The 16,037-nt window shown below is 45.4% G+C and overlaps 8 protein-coding genes across 8 annotated transcripts; 3 read left to right on the forward strand and 5 right to left on the reverse strand.

The window, feature by feature from the left end:
• Positions 1–82: 82 nt before the first annotated feature.
• F4813DRAFT_246369 (putative maltose permease) lies at positions 83–3,033 on the reverse strand. Its single transcript, XM_049240083.1, has 9 exons — positions 2,444–3,033; positions 2,302–2,358; positions 1,963–2,248; positions 1,559–1,627; positions 1,117–1,497; positions 687–1,060; positions 624–633; positions 408–562; positions 83–352 (listed from the first exon to the last, which is right to left on the reverse strand). Exons 1-9 carry the CDS (start codon positions 2,531–2,533, stop codon positions 233–235), a joined length of 1,542 nt encoding a protein of 513 aa, XP_049095765.1. The 5' UTR covers positions 2,534–3,033; the 3' UTR covers positions 83–232.
• On the reverse strand, positions 2,779–5,521 carry F4813DRAFT_373516 (uncharacterized protein). The gene is made up of 2 exons (XM_049244821.1): positions 4,765–5,521; positions 2,779–4,708 (listed from the first exon to the last, which is right to left on the reverse strand). Exons 1-2 carry the CDS (start codon positions 5,160–5,162, stop codon positions 3,397–3,399), a joined length of 1,710 nt encoding a protein of 569 aa, XP_049095766.1. The 5' UTR covers positions 5,163–5,521; the 3' UTR covers positions 2,779–3,396.
• A 389-nt stretch (positions 5,522–5,910) lies between these two features.
• On the reverse strand, positions 5,911–7,777 carry F4813DRAFT_373518 (glutathione S-transferase domain-containing protein). The gene is made up of 3 exons (XM_049244822.1): positions 7,372–7,777; positions 6,876–7,315; positions 5,911–6,821 (listed from the first exon to the last, which is right to left on the reverse strand). Exons 1-3 carry the CDS (start codon positions 7,415–7,417, stop codon positions 6,609–6,611), a joined length of 699 nt encoding a protein of 232 aa, XP_049095767.1. The 5' UTR covers positions 7,418–7,777; the 3' UTR covers positions 5,911–6,608.
• Positions 7,778–8,265: 488 nt separating this feature from the next.
• F4813DRAFT_393387 (uncharacterized protein) lies at positions 8,266–8,565 on the forward strand (the record flags this gene model as incomplete). The annotated part of the gene is made up of 2 exons (XM_049247418.1): positions 8,266–8,358; positions 8,413–8,565. The coding sequence occupies 2 exons, from the start codon at positions 8,266–8,268 to the stop codon at positions 8,563–8,565; spliced, it is 246 nt and encodes an 81-aa protein (XP_049095768.1).
• Positions 8,566–8,670: 105 nt separating this feature from the next.
• Positions 8,671–10,068, reverse strand: F4813DRAFT_383073 (major royal jelly protein-domain-containing protein; the record flags this gene model as incomplete). The annotated part of the gene is made up of 3 exons (XM_049245897.1): positions 8,671–8,887; positions 8,948–9,088; positions 9,212–10,068. The coding sequence occupies 3 exons, from the start codon at positions 10,066–10,068 to the stop codon at positions 8,671–8,673; spliced, it is 1,215 nt and encodes a 404-aa protein (XP_049095769.1).
• Positions 10,069–11,089: 1,021 nt separating this feature from the next.
• On the forward strand, positions 11,090–12,640 carry F4813DRAFT_399643 (uncharacterized protein). The gene has a single exon (XM_049248191.1). The coding sequence runs from the start codon at positions 11,326–11,328 to the stop codon at positions 12,415–12,417; it is 1,092 nt and encodes a 363-aa protein (XP_049095770.1). The 5' UTR covers positions 11,090–11,325; the 3' UTR covers positions 12,418–12,640.
• A 612-nt stretch (positions 12,641–13,252) lies between these two features.
• On the forward strand, positions 13,253–14,129 carry F4813DRAFT_373527 (uncharacterized protein). Its single transcript, XM_049244823.1, has 2 exons — positions 13,253–13,272; positions 13,328–14,129. The coding sequence occupies exon 2, from the start codon at positions 13,373–13,375 to the stop codon at positions 13,913–13,915; it is 543 nt and encodes a 180-aa protein (XP_049095771.1). The 5' UTR covers positions 13,253–13,272; positions 13,328–13,372; the 3' UTR covers positions 13,916–14,129.
• F4813DRAFT_373528 (uncharacterized protein) lies at positions 14,123–15,756 on the reverse strand. Its single transcript, XM_049244824.1, has one exon. The coding sequence runs from the start codon at positions 15,269–15,271 to the stop codon at positions 14,327–14,329; it is 945 nt and encodes a 314-aa protein (XP_049095772.1). The 5' UTR covers positions 15,272–15,756; the 3' UTR covers positions 14,123–14,326.
• Between the last annotated feature and the right edge of the window lie 281 nt (positions 15,757–16,037).

Raw genomic sequence — 16,037 nt, forward strand, 5'->3', positions numbered from 1 at the left:
GTCATAACTTATACTCGCATTCACCACTTACATCTGTATGTCTCTTTAATGAATGGTGAAATTCTACCACGCCAAGTTTGGTATTGAAGCCTAGGTCCTTTCTTTATACGTGGTTATGTGATGTATGTAATTGGTGTATGTATATCGAAGTCGCCGTCGGTTGATTTAAACCGTTGAATAACTGACCAATTCCGCATGTAGCCACGGTATAAAAGTTACCTACCCAAGGATCTTATTTATTATTACTAACCCCCTCCTCGATGTATTCCGTTTGGGTCTTCTCGCCAAGGGCTGCATGCTTTCCCGTGCAACGATATTTGCGAAACTTTCGTGCCGGAACCTGAGCTTCGAACTATTTCACGATAGTTAGCAAACCCCTCTATTTTCATGCTACTTTAAAGGCCTACCATTTCGTCTATCTCTTCCAATGTACGATCCTTTGCTTCGGGCAGGAAGAAGAAGATCCAGATTCCGGCAACGGCACATGAACCAGTCCAGATATAGCCATATTTCGGTCCCCAGTTTAGGGAATCGGGATTAATGAAATACGGCGCTGTGAAAGCTACGCCGAGTTAGTATTAAACATCACGCATGCCTAATATTTATAAAGCATCAAGACATACTAGTAAGCCACTGTGTGTATGTAATTAGTTTCGGTCCTTGGATGAAGACTCTGGAGGACTCACAGCAAAGAAGAACCCAACACCTGTAGCTAGACCAAACGTGTGCGAGCGTAGACGCTGCGAAGAGAGCTCGCCTCCAGATAACCATGCATAAGGTGCGACCATAGAGTTGTAAGCGACTATGTAGAGAACACTCATGCCAACGAGAGCTTTTCCGGAGCTTTCTGTGTTGGGATGGACCGTGTACACTATAGCTATGACAAGCTGAGAAATCCCGCAGAAAATAAAACCTGAAATCATCATTAGTCGTCGACGTCCGAACTTGGTAATCAAGATGGCAGTAGCTCCTAGGGCGGCCACCCCAACTCCGGTGAGGATGCATGAGTTCTCGAAGGCGTTCCCTACGTTCGCCATCTCGAAAAAGTAAGTTCCGTAGGCTGTCTATGTTAGTTTAGGTACATACTAGGGACTAGGAGCAATTATATGCACGAACATATGACAAACATTGCACCTGATGCTGCTTGACTTGTGAGAGCAAGTATGGCGACGATTGTCCTGCGGCGGTCGATGGGGTTCCTGACGAGGTCTACGTATCCAATGCCCGACTGTAGTCTGGCCTCTGCCTCCAGAGTCGTCTTCATATCTGTCATTTCTTGCGAAACAGACCATCCTTCGGGCCGTAACCGATGTAAGGACCGTTCGGCTTCATCAAATAGCCCTTTCGCGGCCAACCAACGGGGCGATTCGGGGATGAAGAAAAGTCCGATAAACAAGATCCCAGGAATAATGTGGACAATACCTAAAGGGATGATGTAGGCGTTCTTGGTTGCGATCTTGGCTGTAAAGTTATCTACGATAGTCCCAATAAGGGATCCTAGGCAAGTTAGGAAGGGTACGACTCATATAGTCGGTGCTTGCAAGATACGGGTTCTTACCGAATGAAACCCAATATGTGAGGAACGATATGCCCAATCCTCTGTAACGACTGGGAACACTTTCCTGTACTGAGGTGTAAGTTACTTGTGGTAGTTGTCAGCGATGTATGCGTCTGCATACCTGGATCTACTACATGTTAGCTTCTACAATAGGAAGATATATGCATAAAGCTTCGCTTTTCGAAACATCCAACCATGTCTATTCTTCTCCTGGTTCGTAGGGTCTTCTTCTTTTTTCTTTTTCTTTTTTATTCCTATACGATCCTCATAACGTCCTTCCCCACCTCGTCGCGTATTTAGGCTATTCCAAGATGAAGAGAACCAAATGAATCGCTTACTATCGCCCCAGTTAGTACACACATAAAATGAATATAAAATGCAAGAAACAAGATTGTTTGACGTACCATAAAGTTGTGAATGTGTCATCAGCAGCCCATTAGCAAGGCCAAGTATCAGCCTTCCCGCGTATAGACCCCCTATGTTTGTAGTAGCTTGCATGAGAGCAGTAGATGCAAAAACACCAATGCATGCTATCCATAGAGATAACTTTCGGCCGATATACTTTGCAGTAAACCCAGCAGACGAAGAAGACACAAAGGCGCCGAGGACCATCAAAGACGCAATAAGCTGTTGTCTATCGGATGGAATATTCCATCCGAGTGGAATTGACTGGTCTTCCTGCCCAAACACCTTGAAAGTAAAGCGTGAGATACTACTTGTTCGTTTGGGAATGACTGAATTACCTTTAAAAATGGTACCATGGCTTGAAGACCGCCAATAATGCCGAAATCGAGTCCATACTACCACAAAAGGTGTCAGTACATCTTGACTGGAGGACAGCGGCTGTAGAGATCAGAAACCACCAAGGACTGTGTAGTAACTCACTTGGAAGGAACTTAGAGACACTAGGGTCATCGCAATTATTGCTTTCCAGTGGTCCTTGACCCCTAGGGCATTTTCTTGGTCTGTCGACATTTTGACGATGGGCGAAGAAATTGCAAGTCGTGTGAGTAAGGAAGGTATTATGTTTGAGAATCTGCCCGCCCGGCCAGACGTTGGTCAGATATCTCAACTTAAGAAGTAAGCACCCATGGCATCCTCTATGCATGATGACAACCCCAGACACTTAGAGCAAGGAATCCGCATATTAACTCGTGGTCTGGATTTGCCGTCATGGGCACTCATACCTGTTCTAGCACACGTAGCCATATATGTTAAGCGATCTTCTGTTACCCCAGCGTTCAGCAGACCTCTTGGGGCTGATCGCCCCCCTTTCCCCACACGATCACAGCCATGGGTGGTGTAGTATTGCCGGCTAATTAATTGCAACCTCATTTTGGAGTTAGCGTTAACCCTAGCTACACGACGGACGAGAGGGGCCGAGGCCATATGGATATTTGTGGCTGCACGGAGAGTCTCTAGGTCTGGAATAGAACTTGGCGGTATAAACAGAGTAGGTTGGTCAACCACGTATAGAACAAGAGGCATGGCTATATCATGCCGGATGGGACGTGACTAGTATAGTTCATTGATTGTTATTAATGTAGGCAAGCTATAAACCCAAACCAATCACATAACGTGTAGTGTGCCACGGCACATCACATTTTATATCCTAGCTACATAGTAATCTGAGAAACCGCATCTCCACGATAATCTCTTTGTTCTTCAAGGGCTGTTCTTATTTAGCTAATGTCATCATTCGTGTGAGGTTTCTAAATATAAAAAGAGAGCATATATCGCATCTTGGCTTGGCAAGAAACAATGCTGCCGGATGAAATCCCGGAAGGACGAGATATCCAATGCTACCCAGTAAATAGCTTCCATAGTATTTAGATTGCCTATCTGGATAGTGAGTTGAATATATTTGTGCAATCATGATCGCGTTTTCTTCGAGTGGAGTCTGCAGATTCGTAGTCGCTGGCCTCTTGATACCAGCTTTCGAGAAGTGTTAGGGTTTCGTAATAATTCTTTCCAGGGGGCCAAGCTTTCCCTTGGAGATTAGCTGCCGACTCAAGGTATTCCCTCGCTAGTTTATGGTTGACGCTCGTCGTAGGATCGTCCCCATCAGACCGCGCCTTGCTATAACGGGCCATACAGTACTCGCCGACAAATTCGAGGTAGTCCGAAGGCTTAGGAGACGACTGGTTCTGCTCTAGAACTTCCAACGCGACTTTTGGGAGTCTATCATCGCGCCAACTACATTGATTTCCAAAGATAAGTAGTAAGTCTGCTCTCAAGTTTGAAGGATCCTGAAACTTGTCTAGATTTGGTAGGGTTGCCGTTGGTATCTTATCAACTTCCCAATGGTTCAGGCATAAGTAGTACCGGTGATATGAATCCCATATAGGTCCGAGATCCCACGGCTTCAGTAGGGTGTAGTCAAATGGTTTACCGTCGAACGAGCTATTAAACCTACCCGAGGCCCACTGCAGGGCCCAGTCTAATACGTTGACATTATGTTCTAAACTGTGCTGCTGTGAAAACCTGGCGAAAGACACCAATACCCGATGCAGCGGTTGGTTCACCCCATCGATAGCGGCAGCGTACCGCGAGAGATAGCTCCAAAGTTCCCTCATAATCTCTGCGTTCGGATACCTCCGGATCGCCATCATCATTTCGAAGAAGGATAGGGACGCAGATGTTTCGAGAATATGGTGTAGAAGGGCAAAAGCGCCCCGACAGAACCAACCACCCTCCTGATTACGGCCTTTTGAGAAGAGCCAACATCCGTGGGTCAGCAGCTGGACAGAAACGAGGGCATTACTCGTATGATGGGCGTCCAGCTTCTTCAGATAGTCGGTTTCTATTGGGCGGGGCTTGATGAATTTCTGAGATGTCCATTGGAAGAATCTCTCCTTGATACAGAGGTCGCCAGGGGAGTCCAGGAGCCTCGGGATTAAAGGCGGTGTCCGGCATCTTACAGTTGGTGGCAAGTCGCCCGAGTCCGCCACTTCGACGAGATCGAACGCGCTGACCCCTCTTCTCCTCATATACGCCTCTACGTCGATTAATTTACCATTTCTACGGAAAGTACTCTCTTTGCCGATGGCCAGACGGTGACGCTGTAAGTAAAGGAGATTTGCTACGTCAACTTGGCGATTGTTCTTGAAGAATTTCCATTGCGTGAGCTTCGTCTTGTACATCTTTTGACTTTAAAAGCTGGTTTAGTATGGACAAAGAAAATCAAGGGAAACTCGTAAGCTTACGATGCTCGGAAGCCCCATCGGTTCTCCATAATTTCCATCACATCCTTGAGCCGTTTATTCTCGTCCAGGTAAAGACGGCCAATCTCCGCCTTATGCGTTTCCCAGACTTCGGGAGCATGTGTTCGTTTACGATGGCCGCGATTAGAATCTATCGACTTCGGCTTCGGCTTCGGCTTCGGAGTCTGTCCCGAACTACTGGACGATCCGATCACTCCGGGTATTACCATAAGCTCGCTGCTAGTTGTCCTCAACGACTCTAAAGTCGCTTCTTGTCCATATTCGGTGGAGTCTGATCCCGAATCCACGGAACCGGGCGACAAATGGGGGTTCCAAGTTAAATGTACAAAATCGCGGCTCATCGCGTCCGACTTTTGTATTCTCGCCTCAGGTTGGCCCATCTGTTTCCAGCCAATATCCTAACATAGACCTTTCACCGTGTTCCAATATACGCGCGATCAGAAAGCAAGGAGCCCATGATTCCAAAAGAGCGGATTAGGCTCAACAGATATTGCTCTTAGACTTTAGTCTATCGCACTGCAGCAGAGACGCGTCGGTGGGTACGGTATTGGTGAGCGGCTTAAAATGAATACTAATAGAAGCGGTATGTCAGGTAAGTATGGAAAAGAGGGACAATTTACATGGATTGAGGGATATGTCAGTATGTACGAAGTAGGTATGTAGGATTTTCGAGTGGGTTGCGGGCGCTTAACCTCTTTTTGCTTCGCCTTAAAGCTCTGCATAACTACCTTGCCTTGCATTTGTAAATACGAAAATATTGGCTGCAGGGGCTACAGGAGTTGCAAGGGTCTATTAGGTACATGAATATATTTAAAAGTAGTAACAGCACTACATCGTATACTCTTATAAAGAGCTCATAGGTAACAGTTCAAAGCTTAGGTCTTAGCTAAAGTAATAAACTGCTATTCATACACCTAATTGACACATCCGAGTTAATATTAACGTATCCGAAGTCTGGGGCGGATTCATCCTTAAAGGATCCAATCATAAGACCTTGTCAACCACTTATGCCAGCCATTGTATTAACTCCGGCATAGCCCTCAACAAGAATGCCAATCTAACTTAATCCATGTTCAAAATAAGTATGAACCCATTTTCTTGGTATATTGTTTAACTAGATTTTTATATAGTAAGAAATATATATCTATATATACCTATGTAGATAGATATATAAAAGATCGAATGATGGATCGGACACATATGCAGTTTTTATCGATATTCAACCCTTTCTTACTCTCAGCTCCGTGGGGCTCGTGCTGCTCCGCTACATAACGTCCGAAATATAAATTTAGCAAGCTAGATGATTTACCACGTTACGCCGTGTCCGCAATAGACTTCCGTATGGCTTAACTGTCTACCTAACGTAAAGGTGGTCGGGCATCGAAAATAAAAGCACCGCTAGTCTATAAAGTATCTGAGCTTTAACATTTATAGATTGCAATGCGTTTTACCAAAGTTTTCTACGAATATACATGTTGAGTACCCAGTTACCTATATATGTTATAAGAGCCCCGGCTCACTTACAGTGCTAGACGGCGGTCTCCCTGAAGATTCGCCCAGACAACTAAGGCAACTAGACCAGCAAAGCCTCAAATATCTCTGATAAGGCATCACCCTACCTTCCTATAATATAGACGTGCTTTATAGTTCGCACCAGTGTTTAGTATTACATGGTAGTTCACCAGTGTTAGGAAGAGACCAAATGCCAGAATATAAGCAAGCAAGCGGAGTCTTGTGGTATGTAAAATATAAACTAGAGGATAGGTCCTATCGTCGGATGCTAAATTATACGTTTTTACTAAGAAGTTGCGCTGCAACGATTACGCTCAAGCTGCTCGTAGCTTAGCTAGTCTCTCCTTCGTACTCTTTGCGATGTCTTCTTCGTTGTATATTCCTGTCACGCTAGGATGCTTGGAAACAGCTTCTCCCCATTTGTAGAAGTTAGGGGCCTTGGTCGAGATATCGGTGAGTATGTGCGCAGGCAGGATGCCATGCTTTGGTAGTGTGAAAAGTCGTATGATGAAGCTCCCCGTCAAAACCTAGAATGATTTAGCTCGTGCGATTCAGACAATATGAGCAACGGGAATAGTTACCTCGGCTTGCGTAAGCTTGTCGCTGCCGTTGAAAAAAGGTGCGGCATTGGCGAGGAGGGGCTCGAGTTCCTTCACGACTGCATCGACGTACTCTTTGACAAAGCCCTCTATTTCATCGTCGGTCTTGGCGAACGAGGCCTTGAAGAAGTTACTGTTCACCTTTGAGATGAAAGTATCGACGAAGAAGGCGATTCTAGCACGTTGCAAGGCTCCACCAGGGGCATTCGAAACCGGGATAAGATGAGAAGGGTGAGCGTCGGCCAAGAAGTCGGAGATAATACCCGACTCGGTGAGGATCTCTCCGTTATACTCGATAGTCGGAACTAAACCCCGAGGGTTGATCTTTAAATACTCGGCAGTGCGGGGGGTGCTCAAGTCAATGATCTCCTCTTCGAACGGCAGCCCGAGCTCAGCAAGAGAGATATGCGCTCGGTGAGCCCCTAGTGAATGTATTTATCAGCTCCTTTCCCATGAGACTTGGACGGGGCGTTCGCACATGGGCAACGATGGTTCGTATACAACTTAATCTTTGGTGTGGCCATCTTCTTAAGGGGGTTTAGAGGAGTAGACTAAGCTAGGTAGACTAAGTAGTAGACTGTAGATATGATACTTTGAATAAAATATAATTGCTCCGACCTCACGACTTCAACTTATATCTACGGACCTAAGGTTTCTACCGGCATCGACGGAGACTGCTTACCAATATGCGGGGTCATCCTGCGCGCAACTCGGCGTGATTACCCAATAACAAAAAAGAAGAGGCACGTAAAGAATTGCGCAATTCGTCTCAGAGAATGTCTCAGCTCGGACATTTTGGGGTCAATCATTCCGAGAAGCGTTTCGTAATAAACTCACTAGGCAATTCGTATTCTAGTTGAAGCGGTTTACTATTATTATGTAGTTAATAAAATTAAAAGCTATAGTTACATAGAGATACAGTTTCATTCTCTCAGCGTCTTCTAATATCTTCTCCCGGATAAGAACACCCTGAATAGCTTCATTTGAGCTGACTAATATAATTTATCACTCTATCTTATAATAGTTGAACAGCCACTTACACTCAGTAGGTGTGGCATGTTAGAGACGAAACAAAAGTCCCCAGAATCTTTATCGTCAATCGTATTAATAACAAGAATTTACGAATATCAACGTTCATGTTCGTCGTGACGTAAACCTGACCTCATACAAATCTATAGGGGTTCATGATGTCGATGACGTCAGAGATATTGTCGCTGTTAAGTTAAATATCCAAGCCCAAGCTACACAAGTGAAAGTTCGTTGATTATATTCAGACAGGAGGAAACAAGACGACTCTGCAATTATTACACTACTAAGTCGAACTAACCAAAATAACAACGCATATCTAATATTCACACACCCCTAAATTAATATGCCTCGAGACGGAAGCGGTCGAGCCCACAATGCTCAAGATCTCTCGCCTGAGACCGATCACAACATCATCCACGGTGCCGGCAACGAGACTGTAGGCCAAGCCCATCAGCCACCTAACCTATTATCTTGCTAATATCATAAATAGGACCCTCACGTTGCACGGGCGGATAAGACTGCAGAGCTGCCCGAACATGAAGACGGCGCAGGACTGAAAGGATTAAATGCCAGTGGTGGTTCAAGTCAGGGTCCAACACATGGTCCAGAGAGCGGACAGGGAGGACGCGGAAGCACAAACTAACCCCTTAATTTCATCAGGGTACAGTTATCGTTCTTCGCGGATAGTAGAAGAAAATGTATGAATAAATAAAAATATAAACCCCCAATTACCAACTACGCTCATGGGTTACATCAACAGTGTATTCTTGCTGGCACCATCGGGAAGTTTTGACCGCAATATTAACCCGGGATATACTCTTCTATCAACTCCATTATTCCAGTTTGGTTGGTACGGCAGCTGGTTAATTGTAATGTAGAGGTATCCATCCCAACCCACGTTAGCACTGTCCGGCCAAACAATACGAGGGTCTCTGATATAGGGTGCTGTCAAACGGGCCGTGTAGCTTGAAAATGTTAGCGGTTCGCGCAATCCTAAATATCAATCGACTTGGATAGACGCGTACTTGTATATAAATATTGCATTATGCTCCGGCATTAGCATATATACGTTGCCGAGACTGTCTCCAGTGAACCCATTGGCGTTTCCACCCCTCTGTCCTAAACTTTTGACGTTGTCGAAGGCATTCTTATTAGCGAGCGGGTCGCTATTCGGGTTTGCCCGTAGATACCGGGTCTCTATCGAGTATAGATAATCTGTAGTGAGTGCAGAGTAGTACATGACCTTCAAAGGTTAGCCGTGATCGACGGCTCCAAGTTCATATGCTTACTCTCCATATTGATCTAACTCAGCCCCATCGAGGCCTTCTTCTTGGAATCCGAGTGGATATCCATGTTGGCGTAGATAAAATGGAATACCATTGTAACTGGGAACGACTTCAGCTATAACCTGAGTACTAGGGTGTTGATTCAACTGCCTCCAGCTCTCCCCTGTCGCAAGGTCGATCATGATGAACCCCGTTCTCCCTTCATTACTGCTGTCTACGATATACGCGATGCCGCCTCCGGACTGAGTGACATTGGACCGAAGGTCAAACCGCAGGTCGTTCATGTAAGAATCTGGATAATGAACTGTCGGAGGTAAAGTGTATGTTTTCCTGATGCTATTCGTGGTCAGGTCTATAGCCACCAGCTTCGGGCCGCCCGGTGCGGCGTATGGCGTGCTGATCTTCTGCTCTTGGGTGATAGTAGGGCGCCCAGTGTCAAGCACCCAGAGTGTGTCGTCGGGGGTCACGTACAGAGCTTGCACGCTGATGAAGTGACTCTCGTCGTTGCTACCGAACATGATACCGTTGCTAACTGTAAAAAGTCCCTGAGGGGGTGTATTCAGCTCCAAGTTGGGGTACGCCACCTCGGCTGTCTCATTAACAACTTCACCCAAGGTGTACGCGTATGTCCCTCGCGTGTAGCAGGTGAAAACTCGCCCGCTCTTAGACACTGCGAGTCCAATTGGCCATTGATCGTAAAAATAGTGGTATTCCTCTACTAGTGGCCCGTATGTCCCTGTGTCGACACGAACATTTCGTGCCCCGAAGGTCTCGAACGTACTATTAAGTGCTACTGGGAAGTTGGCTTGTGCCACCACATAGCTAAGGATGCCAATTGTGACGGAGAGAGTTAGCTTCATATTTAATATATATATATTATATATAATGTTATGATATGAAACCAAAATGGCATATAAATTTCTAGAAACTACTGTTAAATTCAAAGTAGAGATGTTATATATGACAAAGGGCATTAAGCCCATTACACCACATCAAATGCCGAGTTTCCGGGCGCATGAATACGAAGTGGACGTCAACCGAACTATTACACGTTCCGGAACTGTGCATCTACATATTTTCTGTAATGTATGATGCTGAGATGTCTTCCCATTGGGGGGTGATGTAATGCGGGGATCATTCATTAGCTTGTTGAGGGGGTTGTAGCGGACTGTTGCTCATAGTAAAAAGGGGGGTTAGACCTCGAATAACTCATAAGGCATCAGCTATAAGAAAGGTAAAGATTCTTTATTTAATTAATCCGCAGTACGTAGGCTAAAAGATGAAAGATATCGGATCTCTAGAGCTGACTAGAAATAACTCGTGAGCTTGCACTATTGACTAGATGTAGTCGGAGGACGTATCTACCTAGGTCAGAGATAAATTTTCGCTTCCAACTTATTAAACTGCTATTAAGTTATGCAGCACGGTAGTAACCTTAACCTTACACGCTCAAGCAGCTAGACTAGTAGTCTCAACACAGCCTTCTATAATACGGTCAAACTGCCCTTACTTGAGCTGTGCAAGCAAGTTCAGGTTCGAGTCCTCTTAGTGCTGATAGGAATCGAACACAAATCCGCTTATACCTCAACTATAGGTATCTCTCTTGCCAACTCATTATCCCGTGGGTTAGTATTCTGGCTATTATTAATGGCCTTTCTCGGGGGCTTATACCTAGCCTTAAATTAATAGTTCCACGGTCGTTCGCAAGTTGATAGGATCCTTTCTCGTAGAACTTAGCCTATCGTGTCTATGGTAGTTTTGACTATCTTTCGGAATTAAAAGGACAATACTAAACTGACATATTGAGTTTGGGTCTCTGATGTGACCATATGCATTGGGCTGGTCTGTGTTTTAATTCAAGCGCAAACCTTTCGATCATGTCGAGAGCCTTACCGCGTCCAAGTGTTCGTCGTTGGGCTCTCGGTTGTTAAATACTTCCCTAGCCCCTTACTCACCGTCTTGACACGTTTATCTAGTTATTCTACTAAAATTCTATCACGCTCCTTCCATTATTTCCCAGTCGCCCATGTCATTACATTCTCTTTTCAAATCATCTACAAGTCCCGTAGTAGATTTCCTTACTTCGACTTGGTATAATATCAGCCAAGGATTCCAATATGCATATTCCGCACATCACTATACAAGACTGGAATGATCCATCTGGACCTGACGGAGCCGCGCCTGTGTCGTCGTCGCGAAAAATTGCTAGCGGAATACGAACATTCTTCCGCCGCCTATGGTCGAAACGGCATTTGTCAAAGTGGATGTCTAGGAAGCCATCTTCCAATGGGGAAAAGGCGGTGCTGAAGACAGATGAAATAGGTGAATTGTCTGGTTCATCCCCGGGTTCGGCCTTTGATATGCCACGGTTATATTTACCAGACAGTGGCGCACATATTAGCCTACTAGATGAATGCCGCAAGTCTCTCCGTTGCTCAATCTCCCTAACATCATCCGAGGAGGACACAAAACCAGCAAAAGAGACTAACACGATGGACGAACGAGAAAAGACACTTCGCACACTCGAACAGCCTAGAGAAGAGCGAGCGACCAAAATTCCCGATACTCGGGATGCGGCATGGAGACACAGACGATCTTTTAAATTAGCTACTGACCCTCGGATTGATGCCCAGCAGTTTGAAGAATTTCAGCGGTATCTCGAGGAGGAAATCGCTGCAGATCTGGCTCTTTGCCTCGGTGTGTGGCGGAACCTCACCGACCAGTTACTAAGTCAAGCCTGCGCTCCCATCCCTCCCGAGTATCCATCAAGGGCATCAGCTTCCGGAATTGCATCTTCTACGGAGGAACACTTGCAATTTATAAACACCACTACCACTCGACGCTCAGAGATAGGTGCCAGAATCGGCGAGGGGGTGGAACACCAAGACGGCGCAAGGAAAAGGCGAAGCAGGCTTAGCCACATAAACCCAGCAATAAAAGCCCCAGATCCACTGGTTGGATATAATATGGAATTTCCAGAAGCTAAACGATTACCAAGACCTAAGAGTAGCAAGCCTACGGGGCCCAAATACCTTACCGTACCATCGAGAAGATGTCGTCGGGAAAGGCGCGCATCCGCTCCAAGCTTATCACACACGGTTACCGACTATATCAAGCCAGAAATCCCCCCAAATTCCGACATGGAACCGAAAATCAGACGCAAGTCGGACGGGCTTGGGTACAAAGTTAAAGTACACCCATATCAATGAGTGGACGTCACGCCTAGGACTCTCATCACGCGGATTATGTCTCTCTCCGCATATATTCTCGCTTAGGGGATGATTTATAGATGATCAAGGTTCGGCAGGGTTATCGAAATATACAATAGATCTCGTATGGGAAATATCATATTTCTTTTTCTTACCTATTGTTTAAGGGGTCTAGTTACAGCAAATTAGGAGAAATACAGATTGATAGATTAATTCGTTAACTCGGGATATGATAAACATAGGTAGTTACTTTATTTTATTACTATCATCTCGCCATTATATACATTATAAAATATATTTCGTCGCTCAATAATTGAATAATCAGGCCTATTAGTTACCTCCTAAATATCGATTGTTACTTAAGAAGACTCAAAGCTGAATAATAATAGTCTGTGCGTCTGATACTTCAACATTCAAGCTTTAATAAGATATAAGGCTCAAGATTTGGTCCGAGCAATTTCAACAAATAACTATTCGAAGCCAGGAGGCCTCATGCGTCAGTAGCTGAATGCATAGCTCTAGATAGCCGGGGAAAATACACGGTTTCCGCAAGTACCATGCGTAACGTTTTGACGCCATGCCGACTTGGGGATGCAGCTATCGTGTAGCCTGGTGAGCATCATGATTGGACCGGCCGTGCCCTTCCCGCGTAGTACGATGCAATGCCCCTCGCAATCCCGCAGCTTTGTGCCTCATGAATATCGACTGTTACTCCTCACGCGTGAAACAGATAACTACTAAATAGGAGGTAGGAGATGACTCAAAACAACGTGTGCCCTTATTTATCTTAAAAAAGGCAACCATAAGATCATAAGATTAGACAAACAATTAGGTGGTATAAGGATAAAACACTCTCTAGTTGGTGCAGTAACTTTTGGCACTCTCATTCTCATCAGTCTCTTACCGCCGCCAGCTTAGTCCTCGCAAAAGGTCATTCGCTAAATATCCACCCCGCATGATGGCAGCCAGCAAGGCTATTCCGCGGGAACGACTCTTGGCTCTGCAGCACGCTTACGATACGCTCTGCATATACCTCGGCTTCCACGACGATGAAAAGCACTTCTTGCGGCAGATCCTAGATGGGGACTTCATCAGCCCCTTTTTCGCAGAATATCAACGCGACTACCTCGAAGCCGAAGTAGAGATCGAGGATGTAGATTGCGATGAGCTATTCAGATGGTGCAGGTCAAAGAACGCGTTCGCGTTGCCTAAGTATGTAAGCTCTAAGACGCCGAGTAAGGGAAATTGGACGGCGCTCGATCACGCGGCTCGGTTTCTCGTCCGCGCTCTTCGGTTCAGTTGGGAGAACGATGGTGAGTGGACACATGGGAAATTCGATCCTGATAACGACCAGGATTTGGAGAGCGATAGAGAGTTTCATCAGGTCTGGGCCATCCTGCGGTATCTTCAGATAGAATGGGAAGCCGCTAATATCGACGAGTGGGGAGGGGACAGCATAAGTGAGACTCTCGCGGACATGTTATCCAGTCGATTATAACTCGGAGATGAGGTTAAAGCCGGGCAGATTCGTTTTTTTATGTAGCACCAGGTATAATGTAGGCTAAGGCGCATGGGGGTTGGGGGTTGGGGGTCGGTGGCGATTCGAAGCGGGTAGTATGACCAAAGCCAATATTTCTCCCGATAGGCTCTACATTACCAACTCTTATTATATTCATTTATATTTAGTAAATATTATTTATAAAGGCTACGAGATGCTACAAGTACAGAAAAGCCTTTGTATTATACATATATCGCACTCTCAATTAAGTACATCCAATCATCACCATTAAGGGAGCATTGTCGTTATATAGGGTATCGTCATATTCATCTAAATCATCTCATCTAAAGTAAAATTTATATAGTTATCCCAGAAGTGTAAGTAAATCAAAAATCATCTGAAATTATGTCCTCATGACGGCGTCCTTTTTTCGGCAATAACCTCCCTGACACTTCCCGACGACAATCTGATGCGGTTAGAGTAGTGGCCTGGTTGACTGCTCCCGTTCGGGATGTAGAATCGTTTATCGACCCTGCTTAGGGTCAAGACGCATAGAATAAGGATCTCCACTGTGAAGTTGAAGACGTAGAATGGAGCCTTGCCGTGATACCAAGCAGGGTCATTCAGTGCTCGCGGAGGCGCGAATGCAACCCCAATTTTAAACCCTGAAGTCAATATGCATAGACAGGCCGTCGCAAGGACAATAGCGGCCTTGGTCTTCATTTTGCCATATCCAAAGGTTTCTTCTTTAGGGGATCGAGGTAACAGGTAAGCGGCAGCCGTCAAGAAAACTGGTAGGGTAGTGAAGACGAGGAGATAGGTGCTAGACGTTAGTTGAACAGCTCGACAGGCTCGCAGCGTTTGCGGATCCAAGCTGTACATGGATAATACCACAGCTGTGATAACCATTATCAGAGCACAGGCAATCCCGGCGTAGAGTAGTTTGAATGCAGTACGAAGCGCTATGTGCCAACCAAGGGATGGCTGCTTTGCTCGTAGAATACGTTGGGCGAAGATTAGATTGACGACGTAGGCGATGAGAATCCCGGCGTTAACAAGGATATTAGCTGCAATAGCAAGACGAATATTGGTCTGCCGGTTCGCCCATGCTATCCGTAAGGTGAGGGTAGCTATGCGGGCCATACAGAAGCCGAATAGGGCGCCGGAAGGGAGGAATTTGTGGCCTCTTCGATTGTTGATTTGGAATATCGTCATATTGGTTGCCGCGAAGCCTATGTACAAGGCGATGAAGACGGCAGAGATAGGGACATCAGGTATAACTGAAGGTACGCCTCCAACGGCCGCCGTGGTGGGTGCATAGGGCGGGCCCGAGCGATGTTGCTGTGCCTGTGACATCGCCGAGTTATTATAATTAGAATGATTATATTTAATATATAATCAAGATTAGGTTGAAGAGTGCAGATCTGACAGACGATATATCTGACAAGAGACGCATGCAAGGTATAAGAGGTTGAAAGTGTATGTATGCAGGCGTTCCGAAGAAAGACAACAAAACAAAAAAACAAGAGAAAAATGTAAATATCAAGTTGCCTCGGACTCGATATGAAGATGTCTTAGAATAGGTATCGAAGCTCAGACGGTTGGTGTGAAACTTAAAGGCTTAAAAAGACTTAAAAGACTTGAAGTTTTTCCTCGAGAATAACTTGATGACATATTAAGTTATTTAAAGGTCATGTCATTCGTTTCATGTCCTTTCGGCGCATTACCGCGCATATCTCGCGATCCCGAGACTACGAGACTACGAGATCGGTCCACAAGATCTAATCATATCTTGTTCTAGTTCTTGTTATAGTGCTTGTTCTAGTGCTACTAGATCGTTCCAGCTAGATAGGCTATGCAAATTCTTCATGTTGCTTGACTCAAGACTAACTCACGCATAAAATCCCGGTCGATCGGCGTTGACGAAATTCCTAAAGGGGTAAATTAAATTAAAATCGACCAATAGCATCTTATCATCCCCTGTAATTGCATAGTAATAGGGTCCGCAGATATATAAGATGGCGGCGTCTTGGAATGCCGATGGCCGACGTCTCAGTCAAAGCAATGAAGTGTTATATTACCTGCAATGCCAAAGCTCGGACATGTCATTGTATTAAGCCGT

Source organism: Daldinia decipiens, assembly GCF_022478715.1.
Source record: "Daldinia decipiens strain CBS 113046 unplaced genomic scaffold F4813scaffold_43, whole genome shotgun sequence".
Classification (NCBI taxonomy): Eukaryota; Fungi; Ascomycota; class Sordariomycetes; order Xylariales; family Hypoxylaceae; genus Daldinia; species Daldinia decipiens.

Excerpts from the sequence above, each read along its gene's own strand:
- F4813DRAFT_373527 (XM_049244823.1), top strand. The coding sequence starts at position 13,373 with ATGATGGCAGCCAGCAAGGCTATTCCGCGGGAACGACTCTTGGCTCTG.
- F4813DRAFT_373516 (XM_049244821.1), bottom strand. The coding sequence starts at position 5,162 with ATGGGCCAACCTGAGGCGAGAATACAAAAGTCGGACGCGATGAGCCGC. Across the intron at positions 4,709-4,764 it reads CGATGGGGCTTCCGAGCATC|TCAAAAGATGTACAAGACGA; the intron begins GTAAGCTTACGA and ends CAGCTTTTAAAG.
- F4813DRAFT_399643 (XM_049248191.1), top strand. The coding sequence starts at position 11,326 with ATGCATATTCCGCACATCACTATACAAGACTGGAATGATCCATCTGGA.
- F4813DRAFT_373528 (XM_049244824.1), bottom strand. The coding sequence starts at position 15,271 with ATGTCACAGGCACAGCAACATCGCTCGGGCCCGCCCTATGCACCCACC.
- F4813DRAFT_246369 (XM_049240083.1), bottom strand. The coding sequence starts at position 2,533 with ATGTCGACAGACCAAGAAAATGCCCTAGGGGTCAAGGACCACTGGAAA. Across the intron at positions 1,628-1,962 it reads GACACATTCACAACTTTATG|TACAGGAAAGTGTTCCCAGT; the intron begins GTACGTCAAACA and ends CTTACACCTCAG. Across the intron at positions 1,061-1,116 it reads AGGTGCAATGTTTGTCATAT|CCTACGGAACTTACTTTTTC; the intron begins GTTCGTGCATAT and ends TAACATAGACAG.
- F4813DRAFT_373518 (XM_049244822.1), bottom strand. The coding sequence starts at position 7,417 with ATGGCCACACCAAAGATTAAGTTGTATACGAACCATCGTTGCCCAT. Across the intron at positions 7,316-7,371 it reads TACGAACCATCGTTGCCCAT|GGGCTCACCGAGCGCATATC; the intron begins GTGCGAACGCCC and ends TACATTCACTAG. Across the intron at positions 6,822-6,875 it reads ACAAGCTTACGCAAGCCGAG|GTTTTGACGGGGAGCTTCAT; the intron begins GTAACTATTCCC and ends AAATCATTCTAG.